This window comes from Populus trichocarpa, chromosome 12 (assembly GCF_000002775.5).
Source record: "Populus trichocarpa isolate Nisqually-1 chromosome 12, P.trichocarpa_v4.1, whole genome shotgun sequence".
Lineage (NCBI taxonomy): Eukaryota > Viridiplantae > Streptophyta > Magnoliopsida > Malpighiales > Salicaceae > Populus > Populus trichocarpa.
The window spans coordinates 129809-149602 of NC_037296.2; the positions used below are offsets into that span (position 1 = coordinate 129809).

The following is a 19794-nucleotide window of genomic DNA, read 5'->3' on the forward strand; positions in this document are numbered from 1 at the left end:
ACGAAGGTATAGAGCTAAGCAAGTTAGTTGGTAATTTAACTGATAATAATTAAGTATTAAAGAGTTAATCAAGGGAAGAGAACATTTCTAGTTTGAATCTTATCACTTGTATTTCCCAACCTACGTGTAAATATACGATTGACTAAAAACCTTGAGTTGATAAATTTTTTACCGTGATTTAGCTCTCGAAAATGGTCACTCACCTGTAAGCTATGTCAGGAGTGAGTCGTTGCTATGGATATAAGAAGAAAAAAAAAACGAAGGTATGGAGCTCCACCTATCCTTATTAGTGGTAAAGGTTTGTATTCATGTGGAAAAGTGGTGCTCCCTTCAAAAGACTGAAGAATTTGAAAGTAGAATGCAAATGTGATTCATATGTGCTACCGGCGAATATCTCAACCTTCTTACGTGATGCTGAAACTATTGATGCTGAATACATAAAAATGGGAGAACGAATCGACAGAGGGAGTAATATGCCTCACCATTTCTTGTAGGTGCGAGGTTGATGTTCGACAGCTGCATCATTACGAGGGATGAGTCGGTCTCGTTTGCAAGACTTAAAGAAAACAAGAAAGCTGACAGAGGGAGTTTGAAGAACAGCAAGGCAGTCTTATTATTCTGTGTGATTTCTATGGTACATATACATGGTTTATATAAAAAAGATCTTGTCTAAATAAATAAACTGACAGACTAGCAACTAATTTTTAGGATTTAATTACAAAAACTACAATCAAACTAAATCTCTAAGATATGATTTACAAATCAAGCTTTAATTGTTTTGATTCCGAATCCTAACAAGACTAGCCACCAAATTACATACTTGATTTTTTTTTTCCAGTTGCAATTTGCGGCGGCATCCCATTTCCAGGAGCTAAGCTTTAACAAGGTTGCTTATTCACATTACTATTTTGCATGCATAAATCTATGCTAGAAATATTTGGAACTAATTACTTTGCCAACGCTTCTGTTTGCATGATAACACTGCCCAAAAGTAGGCAAGGAACAGAGCACTAGAATTGGTTGTGAAACGAGGACAGCGCCTGGTTGATCCGAGTGATGGAGAAAAAGTGGATGATTGGAGTTCTCCCATGGTTCTGAGGTCTTGAAAGAGTTCGACAGCGCCTGTTTTGTTCAAGAAGCTTTCGGTCTTCGTCACCAGGCATGAGGTATTTTAGTTGTATGGATTCCTAGGTTCTCAGAACTAGAGCTCTGATAACATAAAGAAAATGATAATGCGAATGTTTTCTGTATTTTCTTTTTTCACTATTGCAAAGCTGGTTTAAAATACAATCTGATCCACCATTCTAGGAGCTATTCTAGGATTAACTTTGATAAATTATTTAATCCCATTAATTAAAGTATATCACCTAATTATTTGGGATTTTTTCCTTCAATACCTTTTCATTCATCAAAATTCCGTGTTATTTATTTGTTCTTATCTTTAGCTTCCACCCGCATCAAATATTCTAAACCTGACACTTTAGTGTTGCTCCAATGTTAACTCCACTTGGTATCTCGTGAGGTACAACCTCTATTGAATTTGTACTGCAATAAGAAAACACACAATAATAGTCATGAGTACTTTGATTTACTGAATGTAATTTTTTTGAGTTTCTTCTGGCACCTTGTCTGCGAGAATTGTTTTCTGTTCTTCTTCCCTTCACATTCCATTGACCTTCAACCATCCTCATAAACCATGCAAGTACTTGTCTCTTTGTAGATAAGCCATTGTGACTCCAAATACAAACCCACATCCATAGCCCATTGCCACAACTTTCCATCCAAATCCATCTCCAAACAATGTTGAGCGATCTCCTTCATTAAAGTTTGATGGCAACAATATTGATGGTGCCTCGCCACTATTGCATCCTTTTGGCAGTGGAAATCCACATAAACCCAAGTTTCCTTCAAATGTGCTTTGATCAAATGTGTTGAGTTACTTTCACTAGGTATGTGTCCCTCGAGCTGGTTATGTAAAAGATTTCGTACTTATCAAGAAATGATTAGCCATCAAGTTTTAGCCAACTGCATAGGAATCCTTCTGGTAAGCAAATTGAAAGATAGATCTAATTATTCTAGTTTGGTCAAAACTCCTAATGATGCTTGGATACGACCTGTAAGGGAATTGTAAGAGAGGTTAAGTTATTGAAATGTTTTAAGCTTTCCGATTAATTTTGGAATCTCTCCGATAAAATTATTATTTGACAAGACAAGTACTATTCCAAGAATACTTTGGATTTTCATAAACTCAACTTCCAACTCTTTCCATGTTGTTTTTAAGGTATAGGCATATCTTGAGAAAACTCTTGCCATCATATAAATAATATTTTAAAGAGACCAACGTTGCTTCAAGACTATTAAACACCTTATTTGCAATGGTCCACTAAAATTATTGTTGAAGATGTAAAAAATATATTATTTAAAGGAGTTATAAGTGATTGGACCTTCAAAAAACCCTAGAGTCTATTTAATTTTAGAACAAAAACCTGCAATTTTGAAAGTGTTTCTAGGAAATAGGGGAATGTATACTTAATCTTATCATTGCTGAGATCAAGAACTTCCACTATTATGCGGTTGATTCCAATATTTTCCCAGGTTGGAATATCCCATTCCTCTTTAAAAATGTTAAAGAGATAGTTCATTGAAGATTGTTCATGCCTGAATGTAAAACTAATAGTGTTATTGAAGTTCTCCAAACATGGGGGAATAGAACTACTCAAGCTATTGTTGGATAAGTCAAGCTTGCAAATAGAAAAAGAAATTTATTTACTGTTGGATGTAAAATGATGATTAACAAGCTCTCTTATTTGAAAATTGGACTTGGGATTGGACCATTCAAGTGGTTATTGCTGAAATTTCAAATATTTTAGTTGTTTTTTCCTTTTACTCCTTCTAGACTCAACTTCATCATTTTTCGATTGATGATAACTATTTAAGCTAGCTTCTATTATTTTTTTAAGTGAATAATTTTCTTATAGCTCTTCAAATGAAAACACATCTTCAAAAAATATAGCGCTATTTGATTCTATAATAGTATTAGAATGTATATTCTCAATACTTAAGTTGTGTATAAAAAACTAATATGCATTATTATTGTAAGTATACCCGATAAATACACAATTCACAATTCTATTTCGTATCTTGAACATTTTAGGATCAAGTATTGCTATCTTTTCAAGACACCCTCACATTTTGAGGTATTTTTAAGATCTTTTACCTTTCTATAATTCATATAGTGTCTTTTCTAGTTTTTTATGGGTGTACTTTATTAAAAATACAATTGGCAGTTATAATTGCCTCCTTTCACAAGTTTTGAGGCACTCTTGAACTTATCAACATGATATTCATTAGTTTTTGAAGTGTTTGGTTTTTATGTTTTTTAATGTCATTTTATTGAGGTAAATAAGGAGTACTAATTTGGTGAATTATCTCATTTTGGAAACAAAATTCACCAAAATATATTTCATACTCTCCGTATCTATAACTTCGTATTATTTTTTTTTATTAAGTTGATTTTGAACTTAAATTTTGTAATTTTTTAATATTTTAAGAGTCTCATAAGTATAAAAGTACCTTGTGCAATTCTCTATAAAGGTGATATAATACTTCTTTTCTCCTTTGGTTTACATTATTTTTAAATCATTAATGTCTGAGTGAATTAAATCTAGAGATTCACTACTTCTTTTAATAATTTGAAAAGAAGATTTTGTGAATTTTAATTTTACACAAACTTTACACGTATGATTTTTCTAAAAAACCATGGTAGGTATTAATTCAAGATGAACCAATTTTGTATAAAATTATAATTCATATGCCCCAACCTCTCATGCCATTCATCATAAGACTAATCCAAGTAAGAAGAAGATGCATTATTAATATTATTCATCTCAACCTTGCTTACAATGGTCATTAAATTTATTTTGAAAACGCCATCACTAAGACACCCATTTCCTACAATACATTTCATTTTTTAAGAGTATACTCTCAAATACAATCTTTCATATATATATATATATCAAGATTTTATATAAAAATTAGTGCCAAAAAGACTTGGCTAACTAGAAAAAAAAGTTCTGTTCGTTTACAATGACAGAGAAAAAGAAAATAAAGAAATGAAAGCTCTGCAGCAAACTGAAATAACTGACTCTTAAAAATCTAGTTGTCCATTGTATGATGTCTTTTTCGGACCTGCTTTCTATATGGAATTCTCCCAGCTTTAAGTAGGTTATGTACTGGTTAAAAAAAAAAAAAAACCTTAAAATCAAGCTGGATTTTCTATTAAACATTAACTGCTGCATGCATTGCTTCTTTTTTATAGATGTAACACCCAAACCTTGCATCAAAACTAACCAAAAAAAAAAACACGCATATTAAGTGACTCGAAAACATTCCATGTATCGAATAAAACTAATGAAAGAAAATAAAATAAAACACAACCATGAAGGAAAACAGAAGAAGTACGAAGAAGTTCTCTGAATCTGCCACTCTAGCGTTCTTCTCATGTCAACTCCGCTTGGTATCTCATAAGGTAGCGAGGATGTTTATTCGAAACTTCACTGCAATTTAGAAGCATACAAATAATTTTTTTATTTAATGAAACAGAAAGAAAAGACTAATCAAAGGAAATAGCACAGAAAAAATAGCGTAAACTCTTGCACATAAAACTTTAAGATGTCAAATGCTTGCAGAACTTACTTCATGTTACTAGCTGCGCTGTTTAGTTTCTTCTTGCACCATTTCTACGAGCATTCTTCTTCGTTCTTCTTGCCTTCAGATTCCATTGATCTTCAACCACTTTCAGAAACCATACCGGTTTTCTTGTCCTAAACACAACGTATCCCATTGTGACTCCAAACACAAACCCACTTCCATACCCTATTGCCACAGCTTTCCATCCAAATCCATCTCCAAAGAATGCTGAATCATCTCCATCGTGAAAGTTCGATGGCTGCAATGGTGGTGCATCGTCACTATTGCATTCTTTTGGCATGGGCAATCCACATAAACCCAAGTTTCCTTCAAATGAGCTTGCATTAAACGTGCTGAACTGGTTTCTACTGGGTATGGGCCCCTCAAGCTGGTTATGTGAAAGGTTTAAGACTCCAAGAAATGTTAGATCTGCCAACTGTACTGGAATCCTTCCAGTAAGAAAATTTGAAGATAGATCTAAGGATTCCAGATCGGTCAACATTCCTATAGATGATTGAATATGACCTGTAAGGGAATTATGAGAGAGGTTGAGTTGTTGAATTGCTTTAAGCTTTCCGATCACCTTTGATATCTCTCCGATGAAATTGTTGTTTGACAAATCAAGTATTCTAAGAGCACTTTGGATTTTCGTGAACTCAATATCAAACCCTTTCCATGTCACTTTTATGGAATAAGCATAGTCAGAGTAATTTCTTGCCATCATGTAAAATGAATTTTGATCAGAGGCCATCATTGCTTTAAAACTATTGAAATACCCTGTTGGCAATGATCCACTCAAATTATTGCTGGAGATGTCGAAAATCCGTAATTTAGAGAAGGAATTATTAGCAATCGGACCATTCACAAAACCCTGAAGCTTATTGGACTTTAGGACAAGAACATGCAGCTCTGGAAGCATTTCAAGGAAATAAGGGAATGTATCCTCGATCTTATTGTCGCCAAGATCAAGAATTTCCAGCATTGCACAGTTGATGATAGACAATGGTATTTTCCCTTCCAATTCATTGCCATTTAGGTTGAGATATCCCAAGTTATTCCCTTTTGGAAATGGTGAAAAGATGGTGCCTTGAAGATTATTCATGCCAAGATTCAAAATTGAGAGAGAGTTGCTAAAGTTCCCTAAACATTGTGGTACAAAACCACTCAAGCTGTTGTTGGACAAATCAAGGAGTCGAAGGAACTTAAGGTTGCAAATAGAGGAAGAAATTTCACCTGTTAATTTATTGTTGGATGCAAGAGCAAGGGCTTCCAGGTTCCCTTGTTTGAAAATTGAACTTGGGATTGGACCATGCAAGTGGTTGTTTCTTAAATCAAACAATCTCAATGAAAGAGTACCTATTTGAGAAGGGATATGTCCTACGAGTTGATTACTAGATAAACCTAAATTTTCAAGGACAGTCAGGTTACCTAAAAAATCTGGAATCCACCCAGAAAAATTATTGTTATCGAGATACAAGGATTGAAGTTGAACAAGGTTTCTAAGTGATGATGGAATCTGACCATTCAAATTATTACCTACAAGGTCCAAACGAGTGAGCCGTGTGAGATAGCCAATCAGGGTTAGATTTGACCTTATGATATTAGAGTTTTTAAGAACCAAAACTTCCAACAACTTTAGATTATTGAAGAAGTCGTTTTCTAAAGAAACTGAAATTCTCGTATGAGTAAGACCCAATAACAGGAGGATATTACTCACATTGGATGAAGGAAAAGAGCCAGTGAGGTCGTCGTTGTATGTCAAATCAAGTGATTCAAGGTTTGGTAGGAGAAAGATGTTACCTGGAAACTTCCCTTTCAATCCACCACCCCAAAGGGCAAGAGCTGACAAGGATGAGGATAGATTCGCAAAGGAATTAGGTGTGACCAAAGGCATATTTACATAACCCAAACGGAGACCTCTTAGCTTGGTTAGGTTTTGAATAATCTTGTCAAAAGAACTTGGTTCTACACTCAAATAGTCATTGAAAGAGAGATCAATTGAAACCAACTCAGTGAGTTGTCCAAGATCATCTGGAATTGAACCTGTAAGATTGCTGTATCTAAGATCCAAGTATTGGAGGTGCTTAAATTTTCTCACTGAGGATGGGAATTTTCCTTGTAATCCACATGAATAGAGTGTGAGTGATGACAAAGAAGAAGACAGATTCATCAAGGAATTGGGTACAACCAATGGCATGTTCACCCACCACAGATAGAGTTCTCTAAGCTGGGTTAGATTTCGAACAAGCTTGTCAAAAGAAATTGGTTCTAGACTTAGATAGTCGTTTTCGTTTCCAGAGAGAGCAAGTGAAACCAACTCAGTGAGTTGCTCAAGATCATATGGAATTGGACCTGTAAGATTGTTAGCTGCAAGATCCAACTGCTGGAGGTGCTTAAATTTTCTCATTGAGGATGGGAATTCTCCTTGCAATCCACATGAACGGAGTATGAGTGATGACAAAGAAGAAGACAGATTCATCAAGGAATTGGGTGTAACCAATGACATGTCTACTGAACTCAGATCGAGTTCTCTAAGCTGGGTTAGATTTCGAACAAGCTTGTCAAAAGAAATTGGTTCTAGACTTAGATAGTCTCCAGAGAGATCAAGTGAAACCAATTTGGAGAGATGAGAGATTTCCCATGGAACTTGACCTGCAAAGACTGAGTAATTTAGGTTAAGATATGTCAGATTGGAGAACTGGCCAAATGAAGAAGAAATATGGGAGCTTTGGAAATCATTGTCAGAGAGGTCGAGCTTTTGAAGATGATGCAGGGAGAAGAGGGTGCTATTGGAATGGAGGGTGCCATAAAGCATGCTGCAAGCAAGGTCCAGTGCAGTGACTTGCCCGGTTTCCAGTTCACAAGTGACCCCATCCCACGAGCAGCAGTCTGTACCCTCTCTCCACGACTCTGTCTTGGGATGCTGGCAACGCCCTGAAGCAGAGCTACTAATGGAAAAGGATTCTTTGAATTGGAGCAAAGAAAGGCTTTGGTCAGGAGCACAGAAATGAGATGAAGAGGAGTAATTTGATGAAGAAATTGTTGTGTGAAAATGGAAGAGAAACAGAAAGGAAGAGAGAAATTGAGAGAGGGACAGTGGTGAAAACCCCATGTTGGCTGGCCTTACAGGATTCTAAAGTATATTTCGAGTGTTCAACGAAAGATGAGAAATAAAGATTTGCATTGGTACTATTTATACACAAACCAATCAACATTTTGCTATTCAAATTCCGTACCAAAGAAAAAATCAATCTTGAGCACTGACGATTTGGTCTGTTTCCCCCTTTGTTGTTTTACCCCAAAGTCTTTATTTCTTGTATATAATTTTCCAACAAATTAATAGTGCTCATAAATTCTGTAGATGTTATTGAAAGTGGGATTTCTGCGAAGCTTTCTTCGTCCACTGAATTTTTTTTTATAAAAAAAACAACACACAAGATTCTCAAAAGGATGAATTTTTTTTAATAATTTACCCGTGTAGTTAATTCACAGTTTAGGCATACGTCTATGTTATATTCATGGGCACACGAGTCAGCACTATTCTTATTATATTTTCCATACTTACCATGGAGAAATAAAAAAAATCAAGAAAGAAATGTACATGCATTACGGGTGTTTGATAACATGATAGATAGTACTTTTTAAAAATATTTTTTAATTAAAAATATATTAAAAATATATTTTTTTATAATTTTTAATTTTTGACATTAACATATATTTAAAATCATCAAAAAACACCTAAGAAAATATCAATTTAATATTTTTTCAATTTGAAAGTAATTGTAAAAACACTTTGAAAAATATTTAACAATGTTAGAAAATTATATAAATCATATATTGAGGTCTCACTTAATAACTTATGTTTTTGGGTGAGATAGCTCTTTAATATGATATCAGAATTTTAAAGATTAAATGATCACGAATTCGAATCTCACTACCCTTATTCTCTCTTCTAATTAAAATTTAATTAATAAAACAAGGTAATGCCGACTTGTGCAAATTTCAAGATCAAATAGCTTTCACTTGAGGGGGTGTGTTAGAGAGTAATATAATATCATATATTGGGATCTCACTTAACAGTTTAAACCTATGAGTTGAGATGATTTTTTGATATGGCATTAGAGCCTTAGCAGTCACGAGTGTGAATCTCACAACTTTAATTGTATTTGATAAAAATTAAGCACAAGATAGTGTGAGTTCGTGCAAGTTACTTAAGAGGGTGTGTTAGAGAATTATATAAATCATATATTGGAGTCTCACTTAATAATTTAAACTTTTGATTGAGATGATTCTTTACAAACCACCATACAAAACACACACCAACAATCTTTATGCAAAATCATGAGGTGATTTCTAAGTTTAAGAGCAAGCTATTTAATTTATTTATTTTATTGCTGCTAGCGAACTCTTCTTTGTTTCTTTTGCATGAGTTGGTTTCTTATTGTATAATCTACGTTCACAAATGAAGTGGCTCCATATTTTTGTTGAGTGTTGAACGAAAGATGAGAACTAAAGATATGAATTGGTACTATTTATAGACAAACCAATCAAGATTTTTCTATTCAAATTCCGTAGCAAAGAAAAAAAATTCAAGATTTGGTCTGTTTCCTTTTTGTTTTTTACCCCAAAGTCTTCATTTCTTGTATATAATTTTCCAACAAATTAATAGTGCTCATAAATTCTGTAGATATTATTGAAAGTGGGATTTCTGCGAAGAAAGTCTTCTTCACCTCCTTATGTCAACTCCAATTCAATCTGCAGTTCTACACCAAGAATATTAAGTAACCAATAAATTAATATAGTCAACAAGTTCTTATAATAACAATATTACTCAATAATTCCTAAAAAAACAAAACAACATACTAAAACTAACAAATAATGAAGATTACATAAGGGACATAATTTTTAATTAAATTCATGGGCACACGAGTCAGGACTACTCTTATTATATTTTCCTTACTTACCATGGAGAAATAAAACAAATGAAGTAATTATAAATGTACATGTATTACGTGTGTTTGATAACATGATGCATCGTATTTTTAAAACTACATCAAAAATATATTTTTTTATTTTTAATATTAACATATAATTAAAATCATCAAAAAACACCAAAGAAAACATCAATTTAATATTTCTTCAAGTGAAAAGTAATTGCAAGAGCACTTTGAAAAACAGTTTAACCATATTAGAGAATTATATAAATCATATTTTAGGGTCTCACTTAATAGTTTAAGCTTTTGGGTGATATAACTTTTTAATATGGTATCACAACTTTAATAATTAAGCGGTCACGAATTTGAATCCCACCATCTTTATTCTCTCTTCTAATTAAAATTTAATTAATAGCACAGGGTAATGTGAGTATATACAAGTTTCAAGTTTAAAAGACTTTTAATTGAGGGAGTGTGTTAAAGAGTAATATAATATTATATATTAGGGTCTCACTTAACAGTTTAATCTTTTGAGTTAAGATGGTTCTTTGATATCGTATTAGAAAATTAACAGTCACGAGTTCGAATCTCACCAACCTCATTGTATTTGATAAAAATTAAGTATAAGATAGTATGAGTCCATGTCAATTAACTAATGAAGTGTTGGTCTAGTGCTTAAGACACCACTATATCCCTGCAATGGTGAGAACACAAGTTCGATCTCCAGGAAACACGCTTGTTTGGAGGGGCAGCCACGAGCCCCGAACGGAACTAGTCTAACCTTTTTGCATGAGTTGCCTATAGAGCAAACGGTTTCTTATTGTATAATAAACGTTCACAAATGAAGTGGCTCCATGATTTTTGTTGAGAGTAGATAATATCCCTACATTTACATTTGCAGCAAGTTTATGTGCTAATCTTCAGTTGGTGCTGAATATGGAATTGAAGGTTGAATTATTCAGTTGCAAATATTTCTATACAAGTAGGTCCCTTAGTTGACTAAACAATAGTGTTGGAAACACGGCAATATTAATTTCCATAATTGACATTTTTTGTGGAAATTATTTCTGACTATTCATATATAGTTCATTCACAATTTTAGGTAAAGATACGTAAAGATGATATCCCTTCATATTTACATCTGCAGAAAGTGTATGCGCTAATAGATACATTTTGTGCTCTAATTAGAAATTGTTTTGTAGCTCGTCATCTGGTCTTCCTCCTTGACCTCCAAGTCTTCGGAACTTGGATATATTGTCCAACAATTACGTGTGGAAATGATGGAATTGAATGTTGAATTATTCAATTGCAAATATTTCCATACCAGTAGGTCCCTTAATATTTCCGTATCTCCTTGACTATACAATAGCGTTGGAAACACGATAATATTAATTTCCGAAATTGACATTTTTTATGCAAATTTCTGAATATTCACAGTTCATTTACAATTTTAGGTAAAATACATCCAGGCCTCGAAATTAAGTATCATTTAAGTATTTAGTAGTCTTGAGCTAAGCTTGTAGTACTCGAACTAGTAATTTATAAAAAGTAAATTTAAAATCTGACCAATTAAACTACACCTTTAAGGTTGACATCCCTACATTTACATTTGCAGGAAGTGTATAATTAATAGATACAGTTTGTGATCTCATAGCAACTTCTTTTTGGAGCTCGTCTGATGGTAATTGTTCTTGGGGACATCTACCGCTCTATGCCTAGGTGGCTTCTAATTTTAATACTAATTAAATCTTCTGCAAAATGCTGTGAAATTATTATTGTGATTATTAACAAGAACAAGGAACTGCTTACTTGAAGGGTTAAACAATTATACGTTTTTGATCGGAAAAAATAAGCATTTATAGTTTAAAAAATAACATTTCCAGGCTGGGAATTCAGGCAAACACAGATACTACACATCAAGAACATTGCAAAAATGATTCATTGACAAATAAGACTTCCCAGTAAAAAGAAGTTCATAATTGGAGCACAAGATCAGAAGAAAAGGTTCATTGATGAATGACATGTGTGTTGAAGCATGAAGTTTAGTCTGATCCAACATAATTTAATATAGGCCCAAGACCTGTGTATTATACTATTGTAATCATATATATTCAGTTTAATTTTTTCAGTTTAGTATTTTAAGTTTAGTAGGATTCATTGAACTATATAAAAATACACTTGTATATAACAACAATTAAGGCAAATCAAAACACAATTTCAGCACTATCAAGCTTCTCTTGTTCTTCTTCCACTCTTTGAATCTCTTCTTGTTCTTATAATGTGAATCTCAGAAGCAGGCATTCTTCCCACCTCTGGACTTTGATTATTATAAAAAGAAAATCATATTAAATCATTATTGTTCACAAGTACCCATCGAGCAAATCGGATGTGTCCAATTGGAGTGAAAAAATTATGGAAGGAAAAATCTTGAAACCAAATATAGAAGATAAAAAACTGATCCATTACTCATAATAAAATAAGTTCTAGCAAATTCCTCAAGTGATTTTAAATCTAATTAAGAGCAAACTATTTAATTAGAATTCATTTGTATTTTTTAGTAGAGATTCCTATTAACATTTTTTCTTGAACAAGTGATTTCTCCGCACTCCTCCAATAATTTCTAGCTTGACAGACAAACAAACAAACAAATAAATCATATAAAATTCTCAAACAATTATATATCACAGTTAATTACTTTTTGACATTTTTTATAACATTTTATTTATTTATTTATTTATTTTATAAGTTGGTGATTATTTTCTATAGAATGTTTACGCACATATTGAATAGATATGAACTGCAGTTACCTCACAAAGGGTGTAAGCTAGCAAAGGAAAAAAAAAAAAGAGAGGAAAAGTAAATACTTGAGATATATAAAATATGACTCAAATGACTAAAATGAGAAACCCTATGTCAAACTATCGCTTTATATTATTTTAAATGACTAAAATAATTAGCATTTTAAATGAGTTTATGATTTGAAGTGGTAGTCCTAAAAGATCTTTCTTTTTTCAAGTCTGTCCCTTTCATTCACCTTCAAGTCTCCGCATCTAATTAAAATATAGTGTCAAACAAGTGGCGCAAAACATGGGACTGAAGGTTTAATTATTGAAAATTTAAATATTTCCGTACAAGGAGGTCTTGACTAAACAAAAGTGTTGGAAACACGGCAATATTAGCTTCCACGATAAATTTTGTAATATTGGGCTTTTGTTACGGAGTAATTGGCTATCGAGATTGCTATATCAGTTACCATTTAAAATATTTTTTATTTAAAAATATATTAAAATAATATTTTTTATTTTTTAATAATTATTTTTAATATCAGTATATCAAAATAATCAAAAAAATATTAAAAAAATAAATTTTAGCAAATTTTGTTTTTGAAATTTGAGAGAATGCTGTTTCAATCATGTTCCCAAATAAAGCGTGTTTGGAAATGTGGTTGCAGTTACTTTTCAAAGTACTTTTTACTCGAAAATGTATCAAAATAATATTTTTTTTATTTTTAAAAATTATTTTTGATATTAGCACATCAAAATAATCTAAAAACATTAAAAAAATTAATTTGAAAATAAAAATAAATAAAAATAATTTTGTTTTTTCAAAAACTTTTAATTTTAAAACGCAAAAATAAACAGGATACATAGTAAGAATATGCAATGAGTTTTTTTTCTTAATGAAATACGAGAGATTTATTCAATCACTGTTATAGCTTAATAGATAGAAAGAAGAGTATAGAAAAACTCAGAAGAGTGAGAAAACTTAGTACCACAACTAAATCCACAACTAAGTCATCTTCTCTAAGAACTCCTTGCTTGACTAAATGATCTGCAACAATATTATTTCTTGTATATAATTTTTCAAAAAAAATAAAATCAACACACAAGATTCTCAAAAGGATGAATTTTCTTTAGTAATTTACACGTATAGTTAATTCACAGCTTAGGCATATGGCAAGATTCTTCGATTAAATAATATTTTTATTCAGTCCCAATTTAAATTTAGGGTTTAAACAATATCTCAATTAAATAATATTTTATTTCATTAATAAATAATTTTCATCATACCAAGGGAATTAATTTATAGATGTTTAATTGTATTGTAATTTTTCGACTTCAAAGATTTTGAGAATACTCCAATTGCATAACTTGGAAATTCTAGGGTTCTATCGTGGAAATGGAGGATTACAAAAAAGGTTTTAGGGATGAGCTTTTTGCACCAAAGGTTGCACCTTCCAGCTATAAAGATGGATTTCCAAGGTTTGATAACAGCCATTTAAATAGCTTTTAGACCGACAATTACAAGAAAGGAAAAATTAGAATTTCAAAACTGGTGGGATAAGTAATATAAAATCTAAAATTAAGTTAAAAATTCAAAATTCTACGCCTGATTTGAAGTCCTTACCGAAGTAGTGGGCGAAGCCAGCTGATTCCCTTGTAGAATTGGACAGGTAGTATCTCCTAAATAAATTTGAGTGTGATTTAGCTGTTATATAAAAAGTTACTGTTTTTTTATCAACGTGGATATTCAGACCAGCTTGCACATACCTCGACTAATCTCACGAATCTTGAAGTTAACGACCATATAAGCCTCCAGTAACCCTGAGATTTGTGGAACTCGAACTGATGACATCTAGAGAACAAACTTAGATCTTGTCATGACCTATTTCATTGGTGGCTCACCCCATGCAATTAATATTCATGTGGATTACCCAAAGTAGCATTTGAATTCTGTAAATTAACTTCCTTTTTGTTCAATTTCATATGTCTTTAAAATTTTATTATTGACATAAGCCTAATTAAGTAGACAACATTGTAGTTTCGATATGCCATAATTTTTATCTGAATGTCCGATTGAGGCTTGTGAGAACAATGTAAAAAAAAAGAAAAAAAAAAGAAGGGAATTTAAACTAGTTTGAAGAGTTTGATTTATGTAATTGATAATCAAAATCTGGAATTAGCTAGATTTGAAGCAAATTGTGCTACGTACAATGGCTAATTTTATCCTGAAAATTCCCATTTTGATCTGTGAGGCTAAGGCAAATGGAATAGTTGCTAATAAACATTTCATCTAACATAAACACATAATTAAAGCAAAACATTCATGAATCTTTGGCAGAATGTTGATAGTTACTGGCCTTAGAGAGCATATTGTTAGAACCACTTAGGTGGAGATTAGTGGTTCGGTCTTTGCCATTAAAGTTACAGAAAAACCATGCTTAGAGGTTAATTCAAGTAGGGTTGATAAAAAGAAGGTCGTGGAAAATTGGGCTGGGAAGTTGAATCCTTCCAACTTTGATACTTTAGAATCCTCCCAACATGATTCTCTCAAATCATCATATGCTGCTGCTGAGCAATTTTGTTCTGAGGAGCCAATGGAAGCTAGAATAGATGGAGCAAGAATTGATGACACGAATGAGACTGCTGAATGTAGCCATGGTATGGATAGGGAATTCTCCTTTTGTGGTCCTGGGTGAAGATGTACTGCCTGAAAGAATTAACAAGAAGGGTACTTTGAATGGTGATTCTGATGTTGATTTGCTTTCACCAGAGAGAGGTTCTTTGAGGAAATCTGTTACTAAATGCAACATTACACTAACAAGCCTCCCTGCTACCATAGCTGCTATAAAAAGCAATGGAGTCCAAATTGCTAAAATGCAAGAATCACAAATCACATGTGGTATAAAACACTTGCAAAATCACTAATCTAAGGGATATATCTTGTTTACGCAACCACATCAAAATCTACATGGAGAACCTCACCTCAATCCCCCCACTCTTTTTAATATTCTCTGACACAATGGCAATTCCTTTGGCTGTTGCTTGTGCTTTAGCAATGATGGCTTCAGCCTCACCTAAAATATTATCGATAAGGATTTAAAATGATATGAGATTGGCAGCCGATCATATGAGAACTATATAAAGATAAGCCATGATATTGCCGGATCAAGTCTGGTTGGTTATCAAATATTGTAGAGTAGCTAATGGGTCTAGAAAATGAAAAACTAGAGCATCCAATGCTAAACAATCCAGGAGACTAGAAGAGCAAATTAAGAGCCAAACCTATTTTAAGTGCAACTAGGTATCAGCACTACCATTTAAAAGCTTCAACAGATATGAAAAGTCATAAAACAACAAATATGTTCTCACATCATTTGGTTTGTTTAAAAAGTAATACTTGAGATGCTACAGCCATCTCCAATGAAACCCAATCATAATCAGTGGATCATTGCACATATACACAAGGATATACGAAAGACAAGGATTGAAAGAAAAATGAGATTAGCTGCCTACAAAATAACTGTAACAAGATAAGCCATCATATCACCTCATGAATTTTGTTTGGTTATCTACTAATTTAGAACGGCTTATGGGTCTAGAAAATGAAATAGAGGAGCACCAATTGATTACTGCACAGCAGAGAGACATGAGAAAGCTAACCTTGTGCTTTGTTGATGAGAGCTTGTTTCTCTCCTGTTGAGGAAGAGAGTTTCCATATAGAAATGATGGCAATTGGATGATAAACATTAAAGAAGTAAAACAAGTTCTATTTCAAAACAATACTCGAGAAGTTACAACCATCTCCAATGAAACTTGTAATCAACAGAATTCTTACGACACACAAGAAAACTAACCTTGTGATGCCAAGATCTGAGCACTCTTATGACCATCAGCAATATTAATATTGGCCTGTCTCTCTCCTGTTAAAAATAATCAATACAAAAGATTAGCAATGAATTGACAAATGAAGAAATATTGCAATGCCTCACGACATTGAACAAATGGCTCTAAAAAAGGTTGCCTGCAGTTATTAAGCCATGCATAACAAAGATTTATAGATATGATAGGTGAATAAAAGTGTCTGCATTATGTAGCAGCAAAGATATGAGAGGCAGAAAAAATGCGATGAAAAGAAGCGGTGGAAAACGACCAAGCATGACAAGATGGCATGGCAATTCTGTACAAAAGGATAAAAATGATGCATGAACTCAATTGCAACAAAGCTTGATTAAAGTGGAGTTTAATTAAGCCGAGGTAAAACTGAGAAATTAAACTACATTTACTACCTTCAGACTCAAGAATTTGAGCTCTCTTTCTACGTTCTGCTTCTGCCTGCATCTCCATAGCTTGCTTCACCCCACGTGGAGGAGATATATCCCCTAAAGAAGAGAGGACAGTGAAGCATTAAAAGAAAATTCAACAGGAACCTAATCAACATAGAATATCAAATAAGATAAGTGCGGCTGGCTCACTTATTTCATAACGAAGACATCGGAGACCCCAGTCTGTTGCAGCCACATTGATGGCCTCCTGCAGAAATGGTGATAGTCTTGCATATTCAACAACATCCTTGTTTTCTTAAAATGCCTGATTTTCAACTAAAACTCCAAAACAACCTTAGAGTTTTAACTATGTTGATAAGACAAGAAACGGAGAAGTGTCATTACAATTTTGAAGAACCAACCAAGTCACAATTTCCTGAAGCAGCAACCGATTTTGCTCGCATTTATGATTTATGTCTGGCATTTCAATATATTATTAATGAATCGAAATGTTAAAGCAACCAATCTCTTCACGGCGAAATGTACTTCACATAAAAAGCACACTCCTAAATAAATAAATAATGTGAATACACTAAGAAAGGGTGATTGAAGTAAAGAGGTATCATACCACAATCTTTTCGTTTAGAGTGTCTCTTTCTTCAAAGGTCTTGTCAAGAGTAATCTTACCAAGCTCACTACGCATAGTTGTCTGGGCAAGTTGAACGACAGCATAGATGGGATTCTCAACACCATAAGAGGCAAGCTTAGGATCCACAATCTGTTGCACAACAATTTCAGTATCAATAATAGTAAATGATTGATTAACCCAAAGGGGAAAGAGAAAAGAGAAGGGGGAAACCTTGACATAGAGGACGCCGCCGATAAGAATGCTGACATTGTCTTTGGTAATAGCAGATTGATCAGGAATCTGAATAGCCTCTTCCTTCAAAGAGTGAACATAAGCGATTCGATCGACAAGAGGAATCAAGAAATGGATTCCAGATGGCAGCGTCTTCAAGTACTTTCCAAATCTCTCTACCACAAACGCTTTCTTCTCCAGCACAATCCGTATCCCCCAATTCACAGGTGGCGTAATCTCATAACTAATGAATTATAATAAATTAATAATAAAAAAACGGAAGAAAGACAGAGGGAGGGAATGGAGAATGAATGTACCTGGTGAAGGGGTCGCGGCCGGTGAGGAGGCGGACGGAGATGGTGGAGGAGAGAGGAGAGGAAAGGCGGTTGTTTGGGGCTAAGTGAAGAGAAGGGGGTTTAAATAAGGGAGAATTGGAGGAGGGAGTGAGGAGGGTTCTGCCTCTGGAAGCGGTGGAAGCCGATAAGGAGGAGAGGTGGTGGGAGGTTCTTACGGCGTTGCTGAGTAATAAATGACTCCTCCTCCTCCACATTTTCCTGTCTCTCTTTGTTGTTGCTGTTGAAAAACCCTTGGCCTCCTTAATTATCGAACCCTCTATCACTCTCACACTCTTCACTCTGATCTGCTCTGCTGACCCTTTCCCCAAGTCATCATCTTTATTTTTATTTTTATTTTTATTTAGTTTAATAATTTTTTTTGAAATAATTTATAAAATTATATTTTTTTTTATTTAACTTTTAAATTTGTAAAATTTATTCCACATTATTTTAATAAACTTGAAAAAAATAAAGTATTAATAAGTTATTTTCCACCTTATTTTTCATAACATAACCAAACATTAGAAAGTGACCACTTATCCATATATTACATCCAGGAATATGTCCATACTATGTGTGTGTCTATATATATAACGAAAGGTATAGGGCTCTACCTATCCTTATTATTGGTAAAGGTTTGTATTCATGGGGAAAAGTGGTTATCTCTTACATGAACTTTGGTGCTCCCTTCAAAAGACTGAAGAATTTGAAAGTAGAATGCAAATGTGATTCATATGTATGCTACCGGCGCATATCTCAACCTTCTTACGTGATGCTGAAACTATTGATGCTGAAAACATAAAAATGGGAGAACGAATCGAACAAGGAATCGTAGGTAATTAGATTTTCATATTTTATTTCTATTTGTAGTCTGAATCTTAATTGATTTTCGTTGATTGTTAATATTCTCAATCAATTTCATTGCTTAATCTCGATTACCGTATTCATGCTTATCCAATAACAATCGAAACCGGTAAACGTCCATGCATGTTCTAAATTACTGTAGCAACTGGAAGCAGAAAAATTCTTAATATGAATTATTCATAAACATGCATGTTCTAAATAAGGCTTCTGAATCCTACGCTGTTATCTCATTGCAATCCAAGTCCATGGTTATGAGTGAAATGCTCTGTTTCTGGCACCGGCCTCGTCTTCGCTTCATCGTTGCTACCCGTTTAATACTGTAAGTGCTGTAATATGCCTCACCATTTCTTGTAGGTGCGAGCTTGATGTTTGACAACTGCATCATTACGAGGAATGAGTCGGTCTCGTTTGCAAGACTGGCCACCAAATTGCATATAAGATGAAAAGTTAGCTAATCTTGTGTGTAGGGGTTTTCCAGTTCCGGTTGGAATTGATTATTGCCATGGTTGTATATATTTGATTTTTTTTTTCCAGTTGCAATTTGCGGCGGCATCCCATTTCCAGGAGCTAAGCTTTAACAAGGTTGCTTATTCACATTACTATTTTGCATGCATAAATCTATGATAGAAATATTTGGAACTAATTACTTTGCCAACGCTTCTGTTTGCATGATAACACTGCCCAAAAGGAGGCAAGGAACAGCGCATTAGAATTGGTTGTCAAACGAGGACAGCGCCTGGTTGATCCGAGTGATGGAGAAAAAGTGGATGATTGGAGTTCTCCCATGGTTCTGAGGTCTTGAAAGAGTTCGACAGCGCCTGTTTTGTTCAAGAAGCTTTTGGTCTTCGTCACCAGGCATGAGGTATTTTAGTTGTATGGATTCCTAGGTTCTCAGAACTAGAGCTCTGATATCATAAAGAAAATGATAATGCGAATGTTTTCTGTATTTTCTTTTTTCAATATTGCAAAGCTGTACGATATATATATGCAGTTTACATACAATCTGATCCACCATTCTAGGAGCTATTCTAGGATTAACTTTGATAAATTGTTAATGAATCGAAATGT

At 33.6% G+C, this 19794-nt stretch overlaps 1 protein-coding gene and 1 long non-coding RNA gene across 17 annotated transcripts in view; one reads left to right on the top strand and one right to left on the bottom strand.

Annotated features, from left to right (window-relative positions):
* Positions 1–18192, bottom strand: part of LOC7486699 (uncharacterized) — a 62684-nt gene extending 44492 nt beyond the window's left edge. For 8 of the 15 annotated variants that reach the window (XM_052445947.1, XM_052445952.1, XM_052445948.1 and 5 more), the window contains exons 1-6: positions 17845–18192; positions 17528–17771; positions 17297–17446; positions 16879–16936; positions 16693–16785; positions 16261–16326 (exon numbers count right to left, since the gene is read on the bottom strand). In XM_052445947.1, coding sequence (XP_052301907.1) covers positions 16261–16326; positions 16693–16785; positions 16879–16936; positions 17297–17446; positions 17528–17771; positions 17845–18077 — 844 coding nt within the window. In that variant the 5' untranslated portion in view covers positions 18078–18192. Of the gene's footprint in view, positions 1–4496; positions 4557–4695; positions 5215–14660; positions 15114–15388; positions 15481–16066; positions 16100–16260; positions 16327–16692; positions 16786–16878; positions 16937–17296; positions 17447–17527; positions 17772–17844 lie in introns of those variants that run through there. The other 7 variants (XM_052445949.1, XM_052445951.1, XM_052445957.1 and 4 more) reach the window with 4 other exon arrangements.
* Positions 1–19794, top strand: part of LOC127904089 (uncharacterized) — a 71614-nt gene that overhangs the window by 35342 nt on the left and 16478 nt on the right. The window lies entirely within an intron of this gene.